The sequence below is a fragment of the Cyprinus carpio genome, chromosome B12 (assembly GCF_018340385.1).
Source record: "Cyprinus carpio isolate SPL01 chromosome B12, ASM1834038v1, whole genome shotgun sequence".
Taxonomy (NCBI): Eukaryota; Metazoa; Chordata; class Actinopteri; order Cypriniformes; family Cyprinidae; genus Cyprinus; species Cyprinus carpio.
Genome location: NC_056608.1, coordinates 18,099,565 through 18,122,662, shown reverse-complemented (window position 1 = coordinate 18,122,662; position 23,098 = coordinate 18,099,565). Strand labels below are relative to the sequence as shown.

At 36.5% G+C, this 23,098-nt stretch overlaps 1 protein-coding gene across 13 annotated transcripts in view; it reads right to left on the bottom strand.

Moving 5' to 3' along the window:
• LOC109084702 (RNA binding protein fox-1 homolog 3-like) overlaps positions 1-23,098 on the bottom strand; it is a 384,371-nt gene that overhangs the window by 91,756 nt on the left and 269,517 nt on the right. The window contains exon 1 of one of the 13 annotated variants that reach the window (XM_042735818.1): positions 14,060-14,492. The exons of 11 other annotated variants lie outside the window; for them this stretch is intronic. In XM_042735818.1, coding sequence (XP_042591752.1) covers positions 14,060-14,185 — 126 coding nt within the window. In that variant the 5' untranslated portion in view covers positions 14,186-14,492. Of the gene's footprint in view, positions 1-14,059; positions 14,493-23,098 lie in introns of those variants that run through there. One more of the 13 variants, XM_042735820.1, reaches the window with a different exon arrangement.

Sequence of the window (23,098 nt, the reverse complement as noted above, 5' to 3'; positions counted from 1 at the left end):
CAATATAAAAAGACAATATTTCTTATTTTCATTCAGTTTATCTTGATGTACTAAAATAAACAAAACTACAGTACAAGTAAAAAATTAAAAACAGACATTTAAAATAACAAAAACAGAACAAAATTACTAAAACTTTAAACAAACTATATATAAAATGAAAACAAACTATATATAAAAAATCTAAATCTAAATCTAATTCAAAATATTAACAAAAATTATAATATCATCTAAGTGATACTAATTTTAATATGAATTAAATAATAATAAAAAAAAATTGTTATGTGATTTTCTACAAAGAGGTATTGAAACTTGTTTTGGGAAGAAGATGTGTAAAGGCCCATTCCCTGTTGACAGTCTCCTACATCACCCATAACCGCCTGGAATTTTCCACTTCCTATCCATAAAGCCCCATTTGAATCTATTTGACTCTGAACATTTAAGATACATATTAAAGATATACATTCTAATAACAATAGTGCAAATTATATTATTCTTTTTCTACTTTTTTGTCAGTCCTGGCAGGACGATGTCTTACTTCTTATAAGACACTTACATTCAGAACTGTGAATGCAATCTTAAAGACACTCAGCAGCACAAACACATTCATATAAACTAATGCCCCAACCTCAACGCTGTTGTCCTATTGAAATATTTGTTCGCACGGCTCAGTGGCCTTTAATCTTCCAGGGATCCGATTTTATATTTGTCTTGGGTGGATTTACTCCCTAACTCTGCCTCTGTTTACCCAGTGTAATTGACAAGCCACTTAGAGGAATGGGAAAAGCAAAGTGGGATGGCATGCCTTGTGCATCAGCATGCCTCCTCCAGTCTGTCAATGTGAGACTGTATGTTTGTTTAGCATCTGCTATACTTGTCTAAAAACACTTGCCTGATGCACAGGAGACATCAGTTCTCTCTCTCTCTCTGCTCGCTGTTGACCTGTGGCTGACACAATCAGCTTGTCACTGCATGTAATAATGGAAGGAGATATTCTGAACTTCTTGTTTCTACTTTTAGAATTTGAAGGGTGCTGAATATGTTTGCCGGCCTTCATATGCCACAAATTACTTGACAGAAATTGACAAGTTAATGAGAACATAAATGTCAAATTGTGCGAGTTAGTGTGACGGAAATGCAATACTGGAAACCGTTTTCGCCACATTCTTTAATTAGGAAAAAACTTGTTTTTTTAGTTTGTTTTGTCATAATGTATTAAAAGTTCAAAATTAAACAGACAAAGCTATGTGGTGTAGCCCCAAAACACTTGGACACTTAAAACAAACCAATTTAATCATATTAAATGCAAAATATCATACATTTGATAACAAAGATAAAGTTTTTGAAATATGAGTTTTAGTGGATGTAGTTAGTTAGTTTTTCTTAAATTCCCACCGGTTATATACAATCTTTCAAGGAAAACATTTGATAAAAATTTTGTATTTGATAAAAAGGTCTGTAATGTTACATGATTAATTCTAAATCTGCAAAAATATTTTAAAATGTATAAAAACAACAAAAAAACACAAAAATTAAAAATAAAAAAAAAAAAAACACAAAAAAATAAAAAAAAATTATAAATAAAAAAATAAAAAACAAAAAAAAAAAAAAAACAACATTAATATTTTACAACATAATGCACAGACACTTTATCATTTAGGACACCTAACACATTTTTTGGGACCACTGTATAAAAGCCTTTTGTAAATAACCAGCAAACACAACGCGCCTTGTTTGTGCTGTGTGCAGAAGTGCAAATAAATAAAACAGAAGCTATTCTTTTTTTCTTTTGTAAAATGTACTGGTTATTTGTTGCCATCTGCCCTGTAGATGAAAGGTTAAAGTTACAAAGAGGGTCTGATGTTGCATGCAGGTTTTAGTGCCAACCTTGGAATGAGCTTTTGACATCTTGCAACAACAGTTCAATACCCATCCAGGGGAGCCTCCATCGCCCGTGTTTGACGAGCCTTGGCACCTGGTGTCTGAAAACCCTGTGACTGCTCTCAGCTGGGGGGAGGAGTTCTGGCTGATGTAAAAGCTATCTTTGATCTGAATAAAAAGCTGAAGGCTCTGGAAGGGTGCACTTTGCCATTATTCATGGGAACTTCAAAGCCTTAGTAATTAAATTGGAAGAATACCTAACAAAGAAACAGCCACAACGGAAAACTAAAGAGATAGTGAGAGAGAGAGAGTGGGAAAAAAGGAGAAGGAGAACAGATACTGGCGCCAAAGCGAAGCCATGTCGAGCGATGTCTGGAAAGATCCTGAGGGATGTTGGGAAGTGGTGCAACCCCGGAGCACAGATGGATCTGGAGGTGGATCTGAGCGGCGAATCACATCGTCTCTCTCCTCCGCCCTCGCATGGAATACCACAGGCTAGCGTACAGCCCGCTATGAAGAGGCTGACCGCCGTCTACCGCCGTTTGTTCTACCAGACTGGTCTGTGGGGGCTGCACCCTGCGAGATACCCCCTCTATGCCCCTAAAATTACCTCCAATCCATCATCTATCCCAGATATGACCTAATCGATAGGTGGGCTCCCGCTGCTGCCAATGTCAGGGATTTTTTTCCCGCCGTCAGAAGTTCTGTGAAGGTAGGAGTGAGGTCGGAAAAGTGCCGGGGAAAGTGCTGAGTCGCCTGCAGCCCACAGACTTTATTAATCTTATCAAATTACAGCCACCTCAATAACCATCTCGTGGGACTCGAGACTGAAGAACAAGATTTCTCAATATTTCCAGCCCTTGCTTGATTTCATTGTTTTTCTGATGAATGGTGAACACAGAGTGTATGAATGTTGAAAGGTGCCAAAAGAGGATGCTGATTCACTAAAACATTCATCTACAACCGCAAGCAAATTTCATAAACCTTACTAACGATAAACTCAGTCCTGGATTGAGAAAATTTACATGCGCACACACACACACACACACACACACACACACACACACACACACACACACACACACACACATATGTATATATGGATTGTTCACCCGAAAATGAACATTCTGTCATTGTTTATTCACCATCAACTTATTCCAAACACTGTATAAATTTATTTCAGTTGTTGAACACAAAAGAAGATATTTTGAAGAATGTTGGTAACAAAACAGTTGACGGTAGCCATTGACTTCCATAGTATGCAAAAAGGTACTATGGAAGTCAGTGGCTACCATCAACTTTGTGGTTACTAGAATTTTTTTTATATTTTCTTTTAAGTTCAGCAAATCAAAGAAACTAATACAGGTTTGAAACAATTGGATGGTGAGTAAATGATGACAGAAATGTAATTTTTTGGTCAACTATCCCTTTAAACAATAACAAAAACTACAGTTCTGGAAAAACTATACTGTAACTTATGTTTATAGCACCAACTTAAAGAACATGGATTCAAAATGACACATACTGTACAATACCAACATCTTTGAAAAAAAAAAAAACAATTACAAAGTAAAAAATAAATTTTCTGTAAGTTGTAAATAAAACAAGATTACTGGAGCATGTTTTATTTAAATACCATTTCAGTCTCTCTAATTCAAGTTTTCATGTGTTACTTGCCATGTATTTTTAATCATTTGTGAAAGAAAATTGAGAGAAAATTGTTTCTACACCATTATTTTTTTCAGTGTACCAATAAATTGAAAATTTCCATCTCTCAGCATCTTCATTCATATGCAAAATTTCTTTTTTGTTAGTCACATCTTTACTCATACCTTTTTAAGTTAATAATCAAATAGTAAAATAAAATAATAAAATAATTAAAGTGAATTTTTCAAATGGCAAAATCTACTGGTGCATGAACCATTTTTTTCCCTTATTTTATAAATACACTGCAAAAAACAAAACTTGCAGTATTTCAACCTGATCTCACCTTTCTGGTTGATTCAGTCATTATTAAATAATATTTATAACTTGAATAAAGCCAGTTAATTTAGATGCTACAATTTTTTTACATTTCTAGGATACTTTTTTTTTTTTTTTTTTTACATTATCACAGAAATCTACACAAATATTTTTACATTTGTCTATATGACTATGTTTGTTATTCTGTCACTCCATAGATGGATACAAATGGCTCCAGAAGGACGTTCACCTAGTTTAGTATGTGTCTCTGAAGGCACTAGTAGCTGGGTCTCTCAAGTTCAGTGTGAACAGCTCGAGCGATTAGAGTAATTACTTATGACAGAACATGCGGAGCTGCTAGCATCCAAGCATCCCTCTGCCCGGCCTGTATTCATAACACCGCATCTCACTCACACACACAATACTAGTGATCAACCTCAACAGCAATCATCTTAATTTCTAATTATCCCAATTAATGTATGCAAATGGGGTTAATTCAAACTTATTGAAACCGTTTCGAAAGCTGTGCAATCAGCAAGCGGCTCCATCAATTAACATCAATATTTGTCTTGCTTTATTATTTAATTTTCCCATGGTAATGGCCACAATTAGCAGTAATTAAGAGCTTCCGTATGTGAGAGGAACCGAGCTGTTGATTAGAAGCGTATTGAAAGGTGCCAAAGCTGAATCCCTCCCTTCCAGCTCCTCTCCCCTCAAGGGAGAAAAAAAACGGGCAAAGAGAGAAAAAAACAAAATTGAATCAAGATTTTCAACATGAAGCTGATCTACAGCCTTGTGAGGAAAAAAATACACGTATACTGATAGTAAAGATTTCTACAGTCTGTCGAGAGTATCAAAAGAAAAAAAGAGGGTGATTAGTTTTGAACGCAAAGGCTAGTATGTACCACAATGCATGCTGGGTAAAATGTTCTGTGACATATATACAAAAAGGAGTTTCAATCAATTTGCAGCAGTCACAAAGGAGACGATATGTCAGCGCGCATTTCATTCCATTTTCCGCTTTCTTTGTTTCTCTATGGTGCGCAATGAAAGGCTCTGTTAATCAGAGGCATATGTTGGATTATTTATTGCAAGCATGATAATGTCATTATTGTGCATGCAGGGCCACAGGGACCGGCTCACTTCTTGCTGTGCGTGTGTAGAACAGCGCAGATAACGCATTCAGCAGAATTACACTAATACCAGCAAACATAAAAATCTGAACAAAAATCTTAATCATTTCTGCTAGCTGGCCCTGTAGGTTAATATTACTGTGCCTAACAGCAGGTAGAGACCTGAACGAAATGAAAATATACTGCAATTAGACTAGGATTGATTAATAGACGGCCCTATATTAAACTATGCTTGACTAAGCTATACATAATTCACCAGCCGTGTTACTGAGCTCTGCTTTAGTATTGGACTGAAAATGGCTGTAGGGTTTATGTAGCGCTAATTGTTCAGCAGGTGAGCGTCTGCGCTAACAACACTGTATTACCCTTCGGAACGCTGGAAATGAACTCATTCATTTACAGACCACAAGAGTACAGGCTAGCTAACTAAAACCTTGTTGTAAACATATGAAGCGGGCAGCAATTAGGTCTAGCAATGTGAAAAACACATCACGCCGCTGAGGTCAAAGGCTACTGAACTTTAAATGTCAACAACAAATGTCCATCGCTAAGCTAATTCTACGCTATTGGTGTCAGAATGTTGTCGTGTTTGACAGCTGACTGATGCGTGCAGAGAACGCTAAGGTAATTACTGAGGGGAACCACATCGCTAGTACCGTCTAACTACCGCAACCTTCTGAATGTCAGCTTGAAGACCTCGTCGTACTATCTACGATCCTTGTGTTGGAGGACCTCCTGCAGACACTAGGCGCGCTAATTAAAAACACGTTTTCACGCTAACCTTTAAAACGCTAACCCCTGCTTTAATGGCCTTTAGATAACGTGGTACCTGTGCTATCAGGGCTGTGCACCTACGTCGATCCTCACCTCACCTTTACATAGCTCTCTTTCAATTAGAGATAGCAAGAGCAAGAGCGAAAGAGGGGGAGAGAGATGACTAGTGTCTCATTTTTATGTGAGCGGAAACTTGAGGGGAGCTGTCTATAGGCCCTTAATTTACGGTGGAGCAAAAGTGGCTAAGCAGATGGAGACAGATACAGTGGGACACGAACTTCTCATACACACACACACAGAAGCGCATGCAGCTTCTGTCGTAAATTATGCTGAGCAGTGGAGAATTTATGGGGCACAAATATCTCAGTACCAGCCTATCATTTCCTAAGCACTGTCAGTGTAATTCTTTCCTTGACTGTCTAAACACACAGATAAAGCCAGTCTTGACTACAGCAGAGACTGAGAAGAGACAGATAGACATGGTTAGGGATGGGGAGGTGGCGGGGAGGAAAAAAAATAACCATGTGGAGAGCCGGAGGAAGTGTCATATGTTCGCTAGTGTGTTAAAGAGGGCGTTTAAACTCAAATATCAGATATGCAGCTGTGACGCATTACTGTCGACGTGTTTGTTTAAAGGAATATTCCTGGTTCAGTACAAGGAATGACAGCACTTGTGACATAACGTTGACTACCGCCAATTAATCCTACTCTTCTTTAGTGAGACACTTACAATGGAAATGAGTCAATCTGTAAACGTTAATAGTACAGCTACAAGAGGCAACAATTTTGAAAACGTCATGAAAACAAATCTATAGCTTATATAATATATAACTAATATAAAATAAATAATTTACAAAAAATCTTTAAAAGGTATAGGTTAGCAAATATTTTTATTATTATTTAATTTTTATTAATACTTTTATTCAGCAAGGATTATCAGAACTGACAGATATTTATAATGGTAAAAAATAATTATATTTCAAACAAAGGCTGTTCTTTGAATGTTCTATTCATTCAAGTATCATTAAAATAATAATAATATTAAAATGATAAAATTTCATTATAAAATAAAATAAAAAAATATTAAATTAATAAGGTAGTGGAACTGTTTTTAAATGTTTCTTAAGCACCAAATCAGCATATTAGAATGCGACACTGACGACTTAAGTAATGGCTGCTAAAAATTCAGCTGTGCTATCAAAGGAATGAATTACATTTCATAATAAATTAAAATATAAAACAGTTATTTTAAATTGTAATATTTAATAATTATTACACATTTTACTGTATTTTTGATCAGATAATGCAGCCTTGGTCTTACTGACCTGAAATCTTACCGACCCCAAACTTTTAAACAGTAGTATAAGTGCTTTTATAAAATTATAAGCTTTACATTTACGTTTTTAAGTCCTTCAAAAACGGCCGCTATTCTATTATAAATGCCTCACGATAATCTTGATTATCAACATTATCCTACAAACTGAACCTAGTATAACCCAGAATGTGTATAAATGTGCATAAAAAAACTTTAGAGAGCAGAAAAACAAGCAAACAAACAAAAAAGTGAAAAAGCAACTTTTAAGTATTCTTCTCATACGTACCAAAGACTCCACTGATGCCAAAGGGTCTGTACACCCAATAAAAAGAGTCTCGCTCAACAAACTAGGTATGGCTGAGAGAAAAGAGAATGTTTTGAACCAGTACAGCAAAGAAATAGCAAAGGAGATGAAGGGGCGGCATTATAAATTCAGCTCCAACTTTACAATGTGAGAGATATACTCCGGGTGAACCAGAGATTTCGGGGCTTATAGAGGCTTAATGGGAAAGGTGGTCGGAGCTGGTGTATGGCGTGTGCCCTTTTGCTACCCTCGAAGTCCTGGCCATGAGCAGCGTGCAAAGTACATATACTTGGATAAAACGACATCCAATTTACCCAGCTATTCTCCCCTCGCTCGCAAAGGAGCTGAAGTACTTTGCGTGTCTGCTAAGGAAATGAAACTACCTCACACAGCTAATTAACTCGTCTTGGAGGAGCAACAGAGAGGAGACTCCAGTTGGATCGCCTCAAAAAGTCATTCAGTCGAGTTGCTCTGGGGGAGGATGATCAGAACAGGCTGTCTGAGTGAGAGTAGTGATGTCTGAGCTGCGTGAGTGATTTAAAAAAACATAAATAAAACATAAAAAGGAGAATGAATGACTGTGAATACAGCACAAAAAATTCATTATTTTCAAATATCGTTTGGCATAAATTAGACAAAAGTTAACATGTATATAAAAAATAAATAAATACACATTTCTGTGTAGATAATAATGTTTAATAATATTCTACAATGTTTTATTAAACATTTATTTATTTTTTTATGCATTTGTACAGTCAACCTGCAAAAAATGACATAAAAATGTTTAGTGGGTCACCCTGGTCACAGCAAATGTTCCTGGTTGTCCTTTCTCTGACTGTACAGTTTGCATAAATAAAAGACATCAGCAAGTGGAAAATGCTTTTAAAGACATACTTTTATATTTTATAAGAATTTGCACTAAACTAAACCACTTTGTAAGTTGTGAGAATTCATGAGAACATCTGCTAAATGGCATACATATAAATTATTTGTCATACATGCCTCCGCTGCACGGCCCATGCAGAGAATTTAGCCCTGAATAGGCGAAAAAACACCTACAGTATATGGACACAAATTGATCTGTGCAGCATATCTGCACTGATACACAGATAACTAACTATACTTCAGCCTGAAGTCTTCTAAGCATCACAGGGTCTTCAGAGATCTAGAAGACCCTGGAGGACCCAACCTTCCCATCATTCTCACCTCTTGAGGATAACCGTGGTGCAGAGCCAGTGGCGGCCCAGCGTGCATTGCAGCAAAGCACAGAAACATCAATACTGTTGCACAGTCTCAACACTGGGGCTTGTGGGAAACATCACACCATCTGCAGAGATCTAATGCAGACACACTCACACACATGCCACAGCTCTGATGTTTTTCTCTTAATTCAACTCAAAGCAGACACAGCGACATGATGTTTTTGATTAGGTGTAGTTCTAAGACTTCTACATATTAGATGAGAAATCAACACTGAGGATTCAGTTTTTGAATTAAAACCTTTTTTAAAAGCATTAACACATTTGTTACACATTTGTTGTCCTTGTTACACGTTTAATGCACTTACTATTATAATAACAATAAGCTATGCATAATTACATGCAAGTAACCCTAAGACAAAACCTAATTTTAACCCTAACCATATATTAAGTACATGTAGTTAATTAATATTACTTAGTACTTAAATGTATAATTACACTGTAACAAGGACACTAAAATAAAGTAACCAAAGTTTCTTATGTCTATAAAAATTTGACTGATCATATTTGGTTTTTAGCATATGATCTAAATATATATAGAATTGATTAGAATCTACAAACTGAAAGTGAAGGAAAAACTGATATATATATCATCAAATTATTTATTTATTTTTTATTAGTAATAATAATAATAATAATAATAATAATAATAATAATAATAATAATAATTGTTTTTAATTAACTAAAATAATACAATAAATACCACTTTAATAAACTGAGAAATATACATTTTGAGTGACTTCTGAGCTAAATCTGTAAAAGGGCATTTCATGACTAAATATAAGGATGTTAAACATTTATTAAATAGAGATATATAAAGCGTTAAGTCAAATGGTTAATTATCAGCTCAGGAAAAAAGAAGCTTAGAGTAAAATGACTAATTTCTCTTGTGCACCCAATTATGGAGGAAGATAAATATGGGGATGGCTAAATAGATGCCGATGCGGTGGCCTAATAAATAACAATACAATGCATCATTAACACTAGGGCACAGTGAAGGAGAGGACTTTGGTGAATTAGCTGCATGAACTAAATAATGTAGTGCGAAATTTCAAGAAACTTTTTTGTTGATTGTGCTGATGCGATTTAAAAAGCCCAAGAATATAATTACGCCTTTGATTAAACCACCAGCGCAGACCACAAATACTTTATAGAATTACTACTAAATTCATTTGAGTGCTGAAGTCATTGTGTTTTTGGAATCTGCAGGTTTTATTTCAGAAACTCGATGCCTGGAATTGATTAGCCTCATAACATGAATAATGTGATGATCCAAACAATGACATGAAAAAATCTGTCTTTCTTTCCTAACTGTTCCAGAATCCATAACTAATGCACCACTAATACACACTTCATTTTTATGCATACGAAATATATTCCTTCAGTTTAAGATGCACAAGATTGAAGGGATGACAAGACAGAGACAAATGTTGGCACATCGCTGGTATTGTAATCAATAATTTAGTGGAGCTGATAGAAACTATATTTTAATAAGATCCACAGCACAGAAAACCTATGGAGAGCGTTTTCATTTAGTATTAATATGAAAATGCTATGTTCAATTTACATCAATGCAGAGCAGCACTTGTCTGGGGAAAAAACTCCCTCTGTTGTGTGTCTGTGTGTGTATATATACATAGAAGTTCAAATATGTGTGTGTTGCACCACTGCGCTACGATGCTGTCAGATCACATACCTATTTCCTATAATAACCTGCTTTTAATCTCAAGAGTATTTAAACGTTGATTTGATTAATAGTCGATGCTGATGAAATGTCAATTTCACTGGTCAAGACTTTTTTTTCTTAAAACACGTATGCACAAATTAAGTTGTATTTCTAGCGGGACTCTAATGAGTAAAACTAATTTTGTACAAGGTGATATAAAAGGATTCCTTGAATTGAAAACAAAACACATTTCTTTTCAAGCACAACAACCAGCTCATTAATTTGATCTTATCAGATGTGTTTAAGAGTAGAAACAGGCTAACTACAATACCGTTAGCAAAACAATTACCTATTGATACGCAGTATCGATACAACCGGCTATACAGATTCATCCTCATTGCAGCTGTCGTTAATTTCCACTTACTGTTTCTAGACAAGCGAGAAAGAAAACGAGACTGTTTGAAGCTAACATATGCTTTAGTGCAATGGACATCAGCTGATCCATATTCCCATGGGTTTCGCTTCCATTTCCAACCCATTATATCATCGGCTATTGACAAGTGAGTGTATACTGAGTTACGCGTATAGCGAGAGTCTGAGTGAGTCCGGTGTGCGCACACACACGCTGTGAATGTGTGTTTCAAATATCTGATCATCGTTAGCAGGGGTTGGTGTCACTCAGCAGGAAGTCTTCAGCGGGGAACGAGCTCTTCTGTGCAGCACAGAAAAAGAAACGGCTTCAACCACTCCCTACGTTTCTTTGACTCGCACTAGCCCACCCATCCAATTATATCTCATTGTGGCTGAGCATTCATATCCCTCTCAATCCTCTCTCATTCATGGATTTCATTTTCCACACCTTCCTCTTCCTCTCTTTAATGTTTCCATCCTTGTTATTCCATCTACCTCTTCTCTGGCTGTTTTCAAAGCTGGCTTTATTCCTCTCTATAGCTCTAGACATGCGAGAGACCACCTGCAGCAGAGCAGGTGAAGCTTTTGCGCTGACAATTCAACATGTGAAATACACACAAGTTTTTTTTTTTTTTTTTTTTTTATACGTGTGCGTGTGTGTGTGTGTATTTTGGAGTTATACTTGCAAAATGACTTCGACCACTGCTAGAAATGACTAAAAACTCACTGGAGAATAAGCTTCTAATATTCAGCTCCATGGCTCAGGAGAAAATCATACAATAGCGAGAATTGTTTAACTATCCTGAGCATGGGTAAAGATTTTCGGTCCTCTAGGGAAGGAGAGGTGCTTGCACAAGCAGATTTACTGCTCTGTATTGACTCAAGACTTGAGAACCAGCCTCTGCCGCAATAAAACGAGAGAGAGGGAATCTTATCCAGCCAAATTTAAATTAAATGTAGATAGAGGTCATGTTTGCTAAAAAAAAGAGAGAAAAGAATGTAATGGAGAATATTTGTTTCATATATGTGAGGATCTATTTTTTTTAATGCTCACTTGACATCACTGTCTGAAAATCCTTTTTTATTTTCAATACCAGACTGCATCAAACAACAGTGGTTTGATGTTTAAATGAGGTTACAGAACAAGCTACTGAACTAGAAACACGTTCTGCCTCTGCAATTGTTTTGTTCTGCAACTCCACGCAGTATGAGAAAACACACTGTTTGCTAAAAAATAACCTGCATCACAACCTGCATGACGCTACAGCTCAAACTTTTGCTATTAAACAGAAAACAAAAGCAGTGTAGATCCCTAGTTAATTCCTAATCCAATGAAAACAGACAGTAATGCAGCTAAACAGCATTTGCCAGCGCTAGTGCAGGCAGTCAGCGGCAAACACACACACACATGAACTTCACAGACATGCTGTACAATATGTATTTTTTAACAATTATCTACATTATCACTTCAAAAAAAAATTGTGTTCTCCCATGCTTGTAGACATTATAATGTCTTTAAGTGAAATGTATGAAAGATGTATGAAAATGGAAGTGTGTCTAATTGCATACACATTTTAAATTACAATTTTAGTAAAAATACACTTTTGTGTAACCGTAAAATTAGTAAGTTTACTTTTTGTAAAACACACTTTCCTTTCACTACATTGTTTTTGAAGCACACAAAGCCGGTTCTCTTAACTTTTTTCCTTTTTTTTGGCATAGACTGCAGTCTAAGATGAGACACAGGTGAGGAATTCGACAAGAAAGAACAAAGACAAAAAAACGAAGAAACAAATCTTATTACAATTCACAATCTACAAGATGTGACGTGCCGTGTGTGGCTACCATTTCAGCAGGTGAATAAAAGCAAAGAAAGGCAAAAGGAATAACGAAAGGGATCCTGTAGAATCCCTTAGGGTGTGATAACTCTTCCTGAATCTGTCTGTATTATTTGGAAGTGAGTCATACTAAATTTGATAGATGAGAACAAGTCTGCGTTTCATTCTTTTATTTTTTATGTTTTTAACTCTTGCAGCAAAGAAAAAAAACAACAACAAAAAAAAAACCCTCTGAAATCTCTAACAAAATAACAATATTGGAACTGAAACAAACCCCTGCTAGCTCCTCAAATGCAACGAGCCCAATATGACAGATATTTAAGAGACGTTTCTCACAGCTAATCAATTATGGGTGTACACAAAAACAAGCCCTGACATCTTGTCGATGACATCTGTTCAAAATCAGATGAGGAATTATGAGGACGCTCAAATGCGCAAGCATTTACAGGATGAATTTGTAAATGCACCTTATTTGTATGCACAGATACACATGTACACACACAGCAAACGGCGGGGACAGCAGAGGCCCGGACAGCTGGTGTTGTGTGTGTGTTTGCCGGGACAGCGACTGTTAAGGTGATGAGTGAGGAGCGATTTGGTAGCAGCATGAGGCAGGTTATCTCTCAACAGCCTTATCATTCTTTATATCTGAGCAATAACACACCATCTAGAGGAAAGCAGCAGCCTGCCTTCACACATGCCGCCCGTAGTAATGCACACACGCGACCAAAAACAATCACGGGAGCCCCTCACGTGCCACACAATTTCCAAGCACCTTCAGAAAAGTCAGCCAACCCCCATTTACTAGAACGGACTAATTCAGTGACATCTGTCTACATTCGGCAAGTGAGTAGCTCACAAAAAGCAAAGACAGATTCACACAACTTCTGAAACAGAAAGCACTGAATGCAATTAAACAAGAAGAATGTCAATACAACTGATTCGGTTAAACTAAATTACAGTCCTGGGTTTTTGAAAACCTTTTGTTGTAATGGAGTGAATTCTTGAATGAAATACAGTTTGAACGGAGGAAGTGATGTGTGATTGACTCCGGATACAAATGGGAAGTTATGTACAGTATGAAAAAGAACACACACACACACACACACACACACACACACACACACACATATAAAATGAAAATAAAAGTATAAAAATAGACTTGTTTTATTAAAACAATTTTTTTTTAAATATAAAAAACACTGCTAATTATGAAACTCACAAAAAAGACACTGTAAATATTATATATATATATAAAAAAAACAGATACAAGCAAAAAAAGTTAGTATTGTGTATGGAATAACTATATAATAGAAGCAAAACTGACACTGCAAAAACACATAGCAAGAATGAAAAGACAGGAACAGAGAAGGATGACCCCTGCCGAGGGTTTTGAGGGAGGAGGGATATGAGGAGGAGGGGGTGAACACAATGCTAGCACGTGTCACCCGCAAGTAGCAGAAGAGGAAGAAGAGGAAGGAAGAGCGAGCGCAAGACGGAGGGATTGGGATTGCCTTACCTCAGGTAGGTAGAGGAACGCAGGGGGACACTGTAGAGAGTGAGTTAGCATCCCTGAGCCGGAGAGCAGAAGACAGCCTGTGTTGGCCATTGAGCACAGCATGTGGTAGCGGGACGTTTTGCGCATTAAGCTGGGAGATCCTCTCTCTCTATCTCTCCCTCTCTCTCTCTCTCTGAAACCCTCACTCTGCCTCTACTCCTTCTTCTTCTTTGTTTTGTGCAGAAGTCTTTTTGATACTATCTGCTTCTCTTTTTTGCTGCTCTTTCTCTGGACAGTTTCTTTTCTCAGCTGTTCTGGAGGTGGGCTGAACGCGGGCGTGCGAGTCGTCTGAATGGTCCTGGGCCCTCTGTCATCAAGGCTCGGCTGCGCACTTTCACTTACACTCTTACACACGCACACACACATACAGAAGCCAATGTGAGCCCTCGGAGAGAGAAAAGGGGAGGTTCTGCCAGAGCGAGGGAGAGCAGGAGGAGGAGGAGGAAGGGAGAGATGCTGAGAGGGAGGAGGCAGGAGTTCCCGGGGGTATTCAAAGATCAAACAGACCCACTGTAGAAAATGAAGGGAATGTATAATGACATCACAACAGCTGATCTCGGCCATTAATTGTGGATCTCTGCAGCCGTGCACGATGCTTTCTGCTCATGTAATGGAGGAGACGGCTCGCAAAACATTTGAATTGCTTTTGCGAGACGTTTTTGCTTTTCATTAATTATTCACTCTTATCATCAGACGTGCGGTAAGGAATAAAGGAAATTACACCTGAGTATTCAACTTGCGTTTAGTAACAATTCTAAATAAACAATTCCTCAATAATTCAAGGTGATCAAGGGTGATGGCCAAAGCCAAAGTCTTGTTCCAAGGCTGGACTGGGATATGTATTGTGTTCATTTAGGGTCTTTGGGGGGTTGATCTATTTCTCTTTGGATGCAGACACACCAGATGTGCCCCCATTATGGGGGATCAAACCCCCACCGACGCACCAAACTACAGCCGCCAAACACAACCACGCAACCCATCCAACAACATCATTTGGTGGACCTTTATTGTTTTTAATAGGGTATTTTCTTTTAGTTCAGTAAAAAAAAAAAATATAGTGTTTATAAAAATATACAAAACAGAAAAAAAAAAAAACTAAACATTTAGCTTTTTTTTTTTTTTGGCAAAGGGAGGAACAAATGCGCATAGCTTCACTTTTGATTATTGTTTTGATTTTAACATAAAAAACTCTGACCTCACGTTGAATCCTGATTAATTGATCTCTCAGGTAAGAGTTATAATGTCTGGTTTGTACAGTAAGTCTGCTTTATGGTTTTCTCAGTAATTAAATTGTAAATTATGGTCTACTGTAAGTGCTGTAAATTTCAGCTGAAATCGAAACTTTTCCCAGCACAAATAACTGATTATGATTTAACATAGAATAAATGTATTAAATTACCTAACGTCACTTAATATTACCAAAAATACTAAATAAATCAATAATATAAAGTACAATACATCAAAAAATTCAGAACTAAACATTAAATTTTTAATTTAATTACTTTTACAATCCATCACGCCAACTTCATCCCTTTCCACAAAAGAAACAATAACAATCACATAAATCAAATGTTTAATAAATTTATCAGTTCACAAAATGAGCTAAAAAAAATTTCAATCAAATAAGAGCTATTTGAGAGATTAATATGATTTTTTTTTATTACTTGAGAGTTGTTTGCTGACAAATCATCATAGTCTGTAAATGACAGTTCAGTACAATTATATAATTTTTTTGAACTAAACGTCAAATTTTTTAATTACTTTAATAATTTAATAAATTACATGCCATCACTCCAACTTCACCCCTCTCCACAAAAATAACCATTACAACTACACAAGATACATTTTTACAAAATGTATGTCCACCTAACAGTTCACATGATCTGCAACAATCTTTTTTTTTATTAATAAAAGAAGCATCCAAGACATTAACTGTTAATATTATTATTATTATATTAGAGCATTACTTTGTGTCAAATTACTGTAGTCAGCAAATGACATTTCCACCTTTACAAATATAATTTTAGCAAGTGATCTATATCTTGGTGTGTAAGCAAAATTGAACAGATATACCGGGGTTCAAAATGAAAACGTATCCTCATTTAACACAGATGAAAATTCTTAGATATTAAGCTAATATCACTAATGACTCCCACTCTCTTTTGTCACGTAAGCATGTAGCAGATGCAGTCATCTTTTCCACAGAGCATGGTAGTGTGGGTGAAATTGTGCATACTCTCATGAAAAAACCTCTAAACTCATTTTTATAGTTTAAATTAGATGTGATCACATAGTTTCACTGACGTTTTGCCAATTTAAGGTGCAGAAACGAATCTTTGCAGCTCCTTTTAATTCTGCTCTTTTGTCTTGCTGTCACTACCCTGTTAACAGTGCTAATAGAAACTGATGAGACATTAGCTGTAATGAGCTGAGTGAGCTAAAGAAATAAAGATGAGTTCACTAGACAGTCATTTTCACTATAGCTTACTCTGACCATAATACCAGTGGACAACCACAAACACTCATTAGTATTAAAGGTCTCTACATCCATTTCTAGTCCACACTCATAATGGTCAAGAGAAGGAGAGATTACAGGAGTCTAACACAATGAGAAACACTGTCAGTAATAGATTAAACTCAAATAAAACCTTCTTGACAGAAGCTAAACTGTTGCTCACCTTGTGACATTATGATTCTTTACATGCTGCATGTCTGAAAAATACATTACAATATTCGCCAACAAAGAACACACTGCTGAATTGATCTCCACACATGATGGATACACATACTCAAGAAAACTGAAGTAAAACCTGAATATGTTATAGCATGGATTTTTCACACTGCCGTTTCTACAAGCTCCATTTGCAGCCGTATAGACACTCAATCAGCGGGGACAACTGTAAGATCCCTGTTGGCACAGAAACATCAGTGCGGATGAGCGTAATGACATAAGATTTCAGACTGTATCAATCAAACCACACACCGCTACTTCAAAGCCATTCAGGTGCTGTGACTACTATAAAACACACCCTTCCACCAGTTATAACAAATCACTTGCAATCACAGAAAGTAGATTGTGGATGTGAGCCAGGATGGGTTATATGTTCCAATTTGCTTTTTCCTCTTATTTATGAATCCATACATCCCACAGGAAATAAAAACACACAAATATCAACTCTTTAAAGGGATATTTCACCCCAAAATGAATTCTGTCATCATCTACTCACCCTCAAACCTGTATATTCTGACAACATTGGACCCCATTAACTTTCATTGTATGGACAAAAAAGGGGACAAATTTTAAAATATCTTCTTTTGTGCTGCACAGAAAAAATAGCATTTTCACTTTTGGGTGAACTAGTGTAACCCTTTCATTTTTGCACAGCATCAATGACTCAATGTGCCACAATACAAAAGTCTGCAACAAAAACACTTTCAAATATTTCTCATCAAATTCATCCAAGTTCAAAAGATGTGCTATCATATGTGCTCATCTTTTATTGTCTAACAACAAGTGTCTCATTTGCTTCTGATTTTATTTCTCTTCATAAAAAACATCCGAAACAAAGCTGATATTCAAATCAAACATAACCAAGATTTCCTATAAGCCTCCTGAGCTATAAAAGAGCAACGCCCGAGCAATAAACCCCTCCCTGAGATGCGTTTTGGCGGAATTCCTCAGATAAAATCTTCATAATCAATTATTTAGCATACATATATGTCGATCAATGGTGTGTGTTAGCCGTACCCTTGCAATTTTCATGTTCTCCTGTGCAAATGAGGACAGTGGTGTTTTATCATGTCTGTCATGTCATTTATCATCTCTGTAAAGATGCCTCTTCGAAGTTCACTGGGAAGTCTGAGATGTTTCCGACTTTTATTTTTTTTCCATCTCATCCTTATGAGAACTTAAATGCCCTGTGACATTGAGAACTTCAAAGCGGCACTGCTGTAACTTCAAAGATGGTTTGAACTCTTTTTTCAGCCTCCCTGTGACAGAGAACGTCTTGTTTATTGACACAATGCAGAAAGCCCAGCACGAAAGATGGGATTGGGGGGTTTGGGGCGGCATCGGGGCAAGAAGGTGGTAGCAAGTACAGCATCGAGGGATGTGGGGAATGAGAGTGGGAGGTGTAAGAGCATGTCTGATGCATTCAAAACACAAACGGTCATGAAAAACTATCGAGTCCCAGCGAGCTCCGGACGCACGTAAAACAAGGGCATGCAAAAAAGCCAGTGGTTGTCTATTGGAAAGTGACTTTCACATGCGTCGTCCCTGGCTGGTAGAGGCGCCGTTTGAAATGGGAAATCAAAGGGGTTGAATCCTGACAGGGGGCTGCCACATTAGGCATTCTTCTACCCTTGTCCCCTAAGGTGCTTATCCTCTGCAAAGTGGAACAATAGCAAAGAAGAAAGTCAAATGTGTCTCCTCAGTCTTAAGGTGATTGCATGGCTTACATTTCTGACAACATCTGACTGAACTAGGAATGAAATACTGCTGTCTGGTTTTAACGCAGATTATAGTGTGTCCACGTTCAAATGTGTAATCACCCATCAATAACAACCTCTGGCACAACAAACATCCCCTATAGCATCCCTGAAAGCTGTAAAAAAAAAAAAGCAAAAAAAAAAAAAAAAAAAAGATATATATACATTGTAAAAATGTGTAAAAAATACCTGTTTATAAATATCTTTTTGCACAGTGTGTGTGTTGTGTGTGTGTGTGTGTGTGCATGTTTATGTGGTTTATGAGCATGCAAATTCATATAATGACATGGGTATGACATAGGTATTACAATGTCAAGGTGATTTATGAGAACACTTTCAGTGTCCCTGTAATTCAAAAGACTTAAAAAACATACTAAATGGTGTTTTTTTCGGAAAATCTAAAAATGTTTGCACTAAGTTGTAGGGTTGGTGTAGAGTGAGAGAAAATACAATTTGTATATTATAAAAAAAGCAGTGATAAATTGTAAGTAAAAACACACACAACTAACCACATATCAAATTGGAAGTTAAAGGTTCTTCAAGGATCCATAGATGGCACCCTTAAATTATGGAGTGAAATAAGGACATATTTGGGCAAATACTCTATTAAGAGAACTTGAACTATTCAACAATAAAATGTAACTTAATTATTAATTTATTAAGGAATAATTAAAACACACACACACACACACACACACACACACACACAATAATGCAACACACACACACACACACACACACACACACACACACACACACACACACACACACACACACGTGTACAGATAGAAAGATATGTTTTATGTTTTATTTTTGAGGAAAATATCCGTAACGTAACAGAAAAGGTACCGGTAATTTTCTGCCAAGAAATACAAAATCTATCCTTAAAAAAACATTTTAAAAATGCATTGGTTTAAAATGATTCTAAAAGACAGGAAAGGTCCCCTAATTGAAGAATCACTCAATGACATGACGTAAAAGAACAGCTGAATCAGTTGTTTTAACAAGTTCACTGAAACTGTTTAAAAGCAGTGATTCACAGAAATGAGTCAGACCTCCCATTACTAGTAGGAAATACAGAATCCTGTTCATTCATGTTTGTGTATCCAATAGAATTAGAGCGTGGTTTAAAACCAGCAAAACACCATGAATCAGCTTCACAGTTTCACCATTTTTCCCTCTCTTACTTCACTGAGTTTCAATAGCAGCCAGTTCACACGGAGGTCATGAGCATTGCATAAGGCGATGGCTGTCCAACCACATTACCTGCAACAGTCCAAACAAAGCTGAAAATCTTGCAGGGTGACGCACTAATCTGCCGTTTCACTGCAACATGAGAAAGCACCGTGTTTTGCACTGGGGGAAGGTTCATCATATACAACAAACCATTACATAGCTGTAGCTTATGACTACCTGAGGCTCGCTAGTCAAGAATGCTGGTACTTATTGTCTCACATCTTGCTGAACAGCAGTGGGGGTCCACAATGAATAAACCTCTGGCATGATGATTGAGAGCATGTGCTTATTTTTTCATTTCACTGCACGAAATTGAATTTGACTTCACACTGCGCCATATTGCATTAGCTCAAAGGGTAACTTGTGATTACCCAGAGTACAATGGGTTTATTAGGGCATAATTGAAAATATAATTGTAAGTAAATTAGCTCACTATTGTGCGAGTGTATTTTGAAGCGATTAGAGCTGAGAGAGGCTGTGCGATGAGTCAAAATGAAGGAGCTAATTATTGATTTGGGAAACCAGGACGGCATTTGCCACTTCCGATGTGAACCTGGGAAGCAGAAAAGGAGGAACTATTGTTTTGTTTATATTTGTTTTGTTAATTGGTTTTGTTTCTCTCTGTGAAGTAGCTAGAAGCACCGGTAAATTAGACAGAATATTTACAGTAACACTTTACAATAAGGTCCTGTAAGGTAATACAACAGCTAATATGAGATAACACTGAACGGTACTTTAACAACATTTATTAATCTTGGACAATGGTTGGGGCTGGTAAGATTTATTTGTCTCTTAGGATGTCTCTTAATAAGATTTTATTGTCTCTTATACTCACCAAGGCTGCATTTATTAAAAAAAAAAAAAAAAAAAAAGGTAATATTGTTAAATATTTTTACAACTTAAATTATGTTCTATTTTAACATACTTAAAATGTGACGACAAAGCTGAAAATTCAGCAGCCATTATTTCAGTAGTGTCACGTGTTTCTTATCAATTGAAAGCTAGAAGTATCTTCAAATTAGACAAAATATTTACAGTAACACTTTACAATAAAGTCCTGTAAGGTAATACTACAGCTTATATGAGATAACACTGAACAATACTTTAACAATATTTATTAATCTTGGATAATGGTTGTGGCTGGTAAGATTTATTTGTCTCTTATGATGTCTCTTAATAATATATTATTGTATCTTATGCTCACCGAGGCTGCTTTTAATTGAAAAAAGGCAAGGTATATTAAAATAGAAAGATAGATATTTTACAATATAAATTATGTTTTATTTTAATATACTTAAAATGTGATGGCAAAGCTGAATTTTCAGCGGCTATTATTTCAGTATTAAGTGTTACATGTTTATTATCACAGTTAAAAACGGTTTTGCTGCTTAAAACTGTGTGTGAACCATCATACATGCATTTTGTGGGTGAGTGGGGGGGGGGGGGTATAAGTTAATGAATAAAAAGGTCAAAAATAGAGAAAGTTAAAAGGAAGAGAATACTAGATTTCTTTTTTTTGTAACAATGTAAATGTACAATGTTGAAATACATTTTTTGTATCATTGTATAACTGGAACATATTATGAATAAACAATGAACAACTTATATATAAATTAACAATTAATCTAGATTTTAAAAAAAGATTTAAAATGATACCTGATGAAATAAATAAAAATGTATTGCAAAAAAAAAAGAAAAAAAAAAAAAATCGCAATCATTCACAAATGGTAATGTTTCCCTGCATTACTCTGTGAATGACAGGTTTTCATATTCAGCCAACCACAGAAAACAGTTTTATTGTAATGCCACCTACTGTATTATAGGAAAGGTTGAGCCTGAGAGAGTGTCTACATTTTTAATACCATAGAATGACCATAGAATGAGTGAGAGCATGTAACATGTCCCTCAGGCATTAATCTCAATGTAAAGGAGTGAAGTTTCCAGGTATAAGACTCCAGCCCTACCAGAATAGGATTAGGGGACAATAGAGCACCTGAGGGACAGGGCAGTATGGGACAGCCAACCCAGGGTGAAATACTCTAATATCTCTACATAACATCATTTCCCACAGTGCTCTCTGTCACCCCTCACCTGAAATATTGGTGTGGCTTGCTGTTGGCGATAGGGCTGCAAAATCCAAGAGTAGCACCCATAAACAGAGTCCATGGCACATGGCACTATTTCTCATCTCTCTTTCTCTTTCCCTCTCTTTCTCTCTTCCACACTGCCTTACAGGCCCAGGGGCCTCCCGACCCTTTTAATGTTGAGCAAATCTGTTCAAAGTTCATCCATCATTCGGGCAGCGCACTGAGACAGCGCTCCATCGGCCTCCTCTGCTGCTCCATCATACTCTCCATCACATAGTCTTTTCTTTTCTCCTCGACCTCCGAAAAAAAAAAAAAAAAAAAAAAAACTTCAGAGGCTCTGCATGCCTTTGAGGTGAGGAGAGAGAACGGCAAACAGCACAGCCTATGTGTGCATACAATACCTTAACACCAAGAGTCTAAAGCAACTACTCCACCTCGGGATTCGTTCTGAAGACGTACAGTAGGGTCTTCTGACGTCATGTGGAAATGCAATTCACCAAAGCAATCTGGCTTGTTCTGGTTTACTTCTCTCTGACGCCGAGGTACAATATATGCCTGATGAAATTTAAGCTCACCTCCACCGGAATTTGCATTTCTGTGGAACAAATGTGTGTGATTTATTGAGGCTGTGGCGCACCGAGGGAAACTCGCTTGGCAGAAACGGCGCAATTGAAACGGTGTTTCAATTGCAAGATCGCAGAGGGAAAACCCCCGCTTTGGTTAAATTGTCAATACATCTCAAGATGGTTGCAAAGTGCACCCAAGAGCATTATGGTATTTGCATCAGTGCCTTACAGTTTTTACATTATACAATACAATTCTTAAATTATATTCACGTAGTATCTGACTTTTACAATGTTTTTTCCCCCCATGTTCGAAGTATAACATTCATCTTCTGCTCTCATAGACTAAATAAAATGCATAAAAGTGTCCATGTTTCAAATAAAATTTTGTGAAAATAAAACGTTAAAATATGGGAGAAGTAAAAAAAAATTATTCCAATCAATAAAAAATAAAAATTACTAAAAAATAAAAATTGAGACAACATACTTATTCTGAGCTGTAATTACTAAAATATATAAAAGAATAAGTGATCATACCAAATTTTATTATATTTTGAATGATTAAAAACTTCTTGCTGACAAATGGGTAAAACTTAGTGGTTTAAAGGATAGTGGCAAAGATTTAA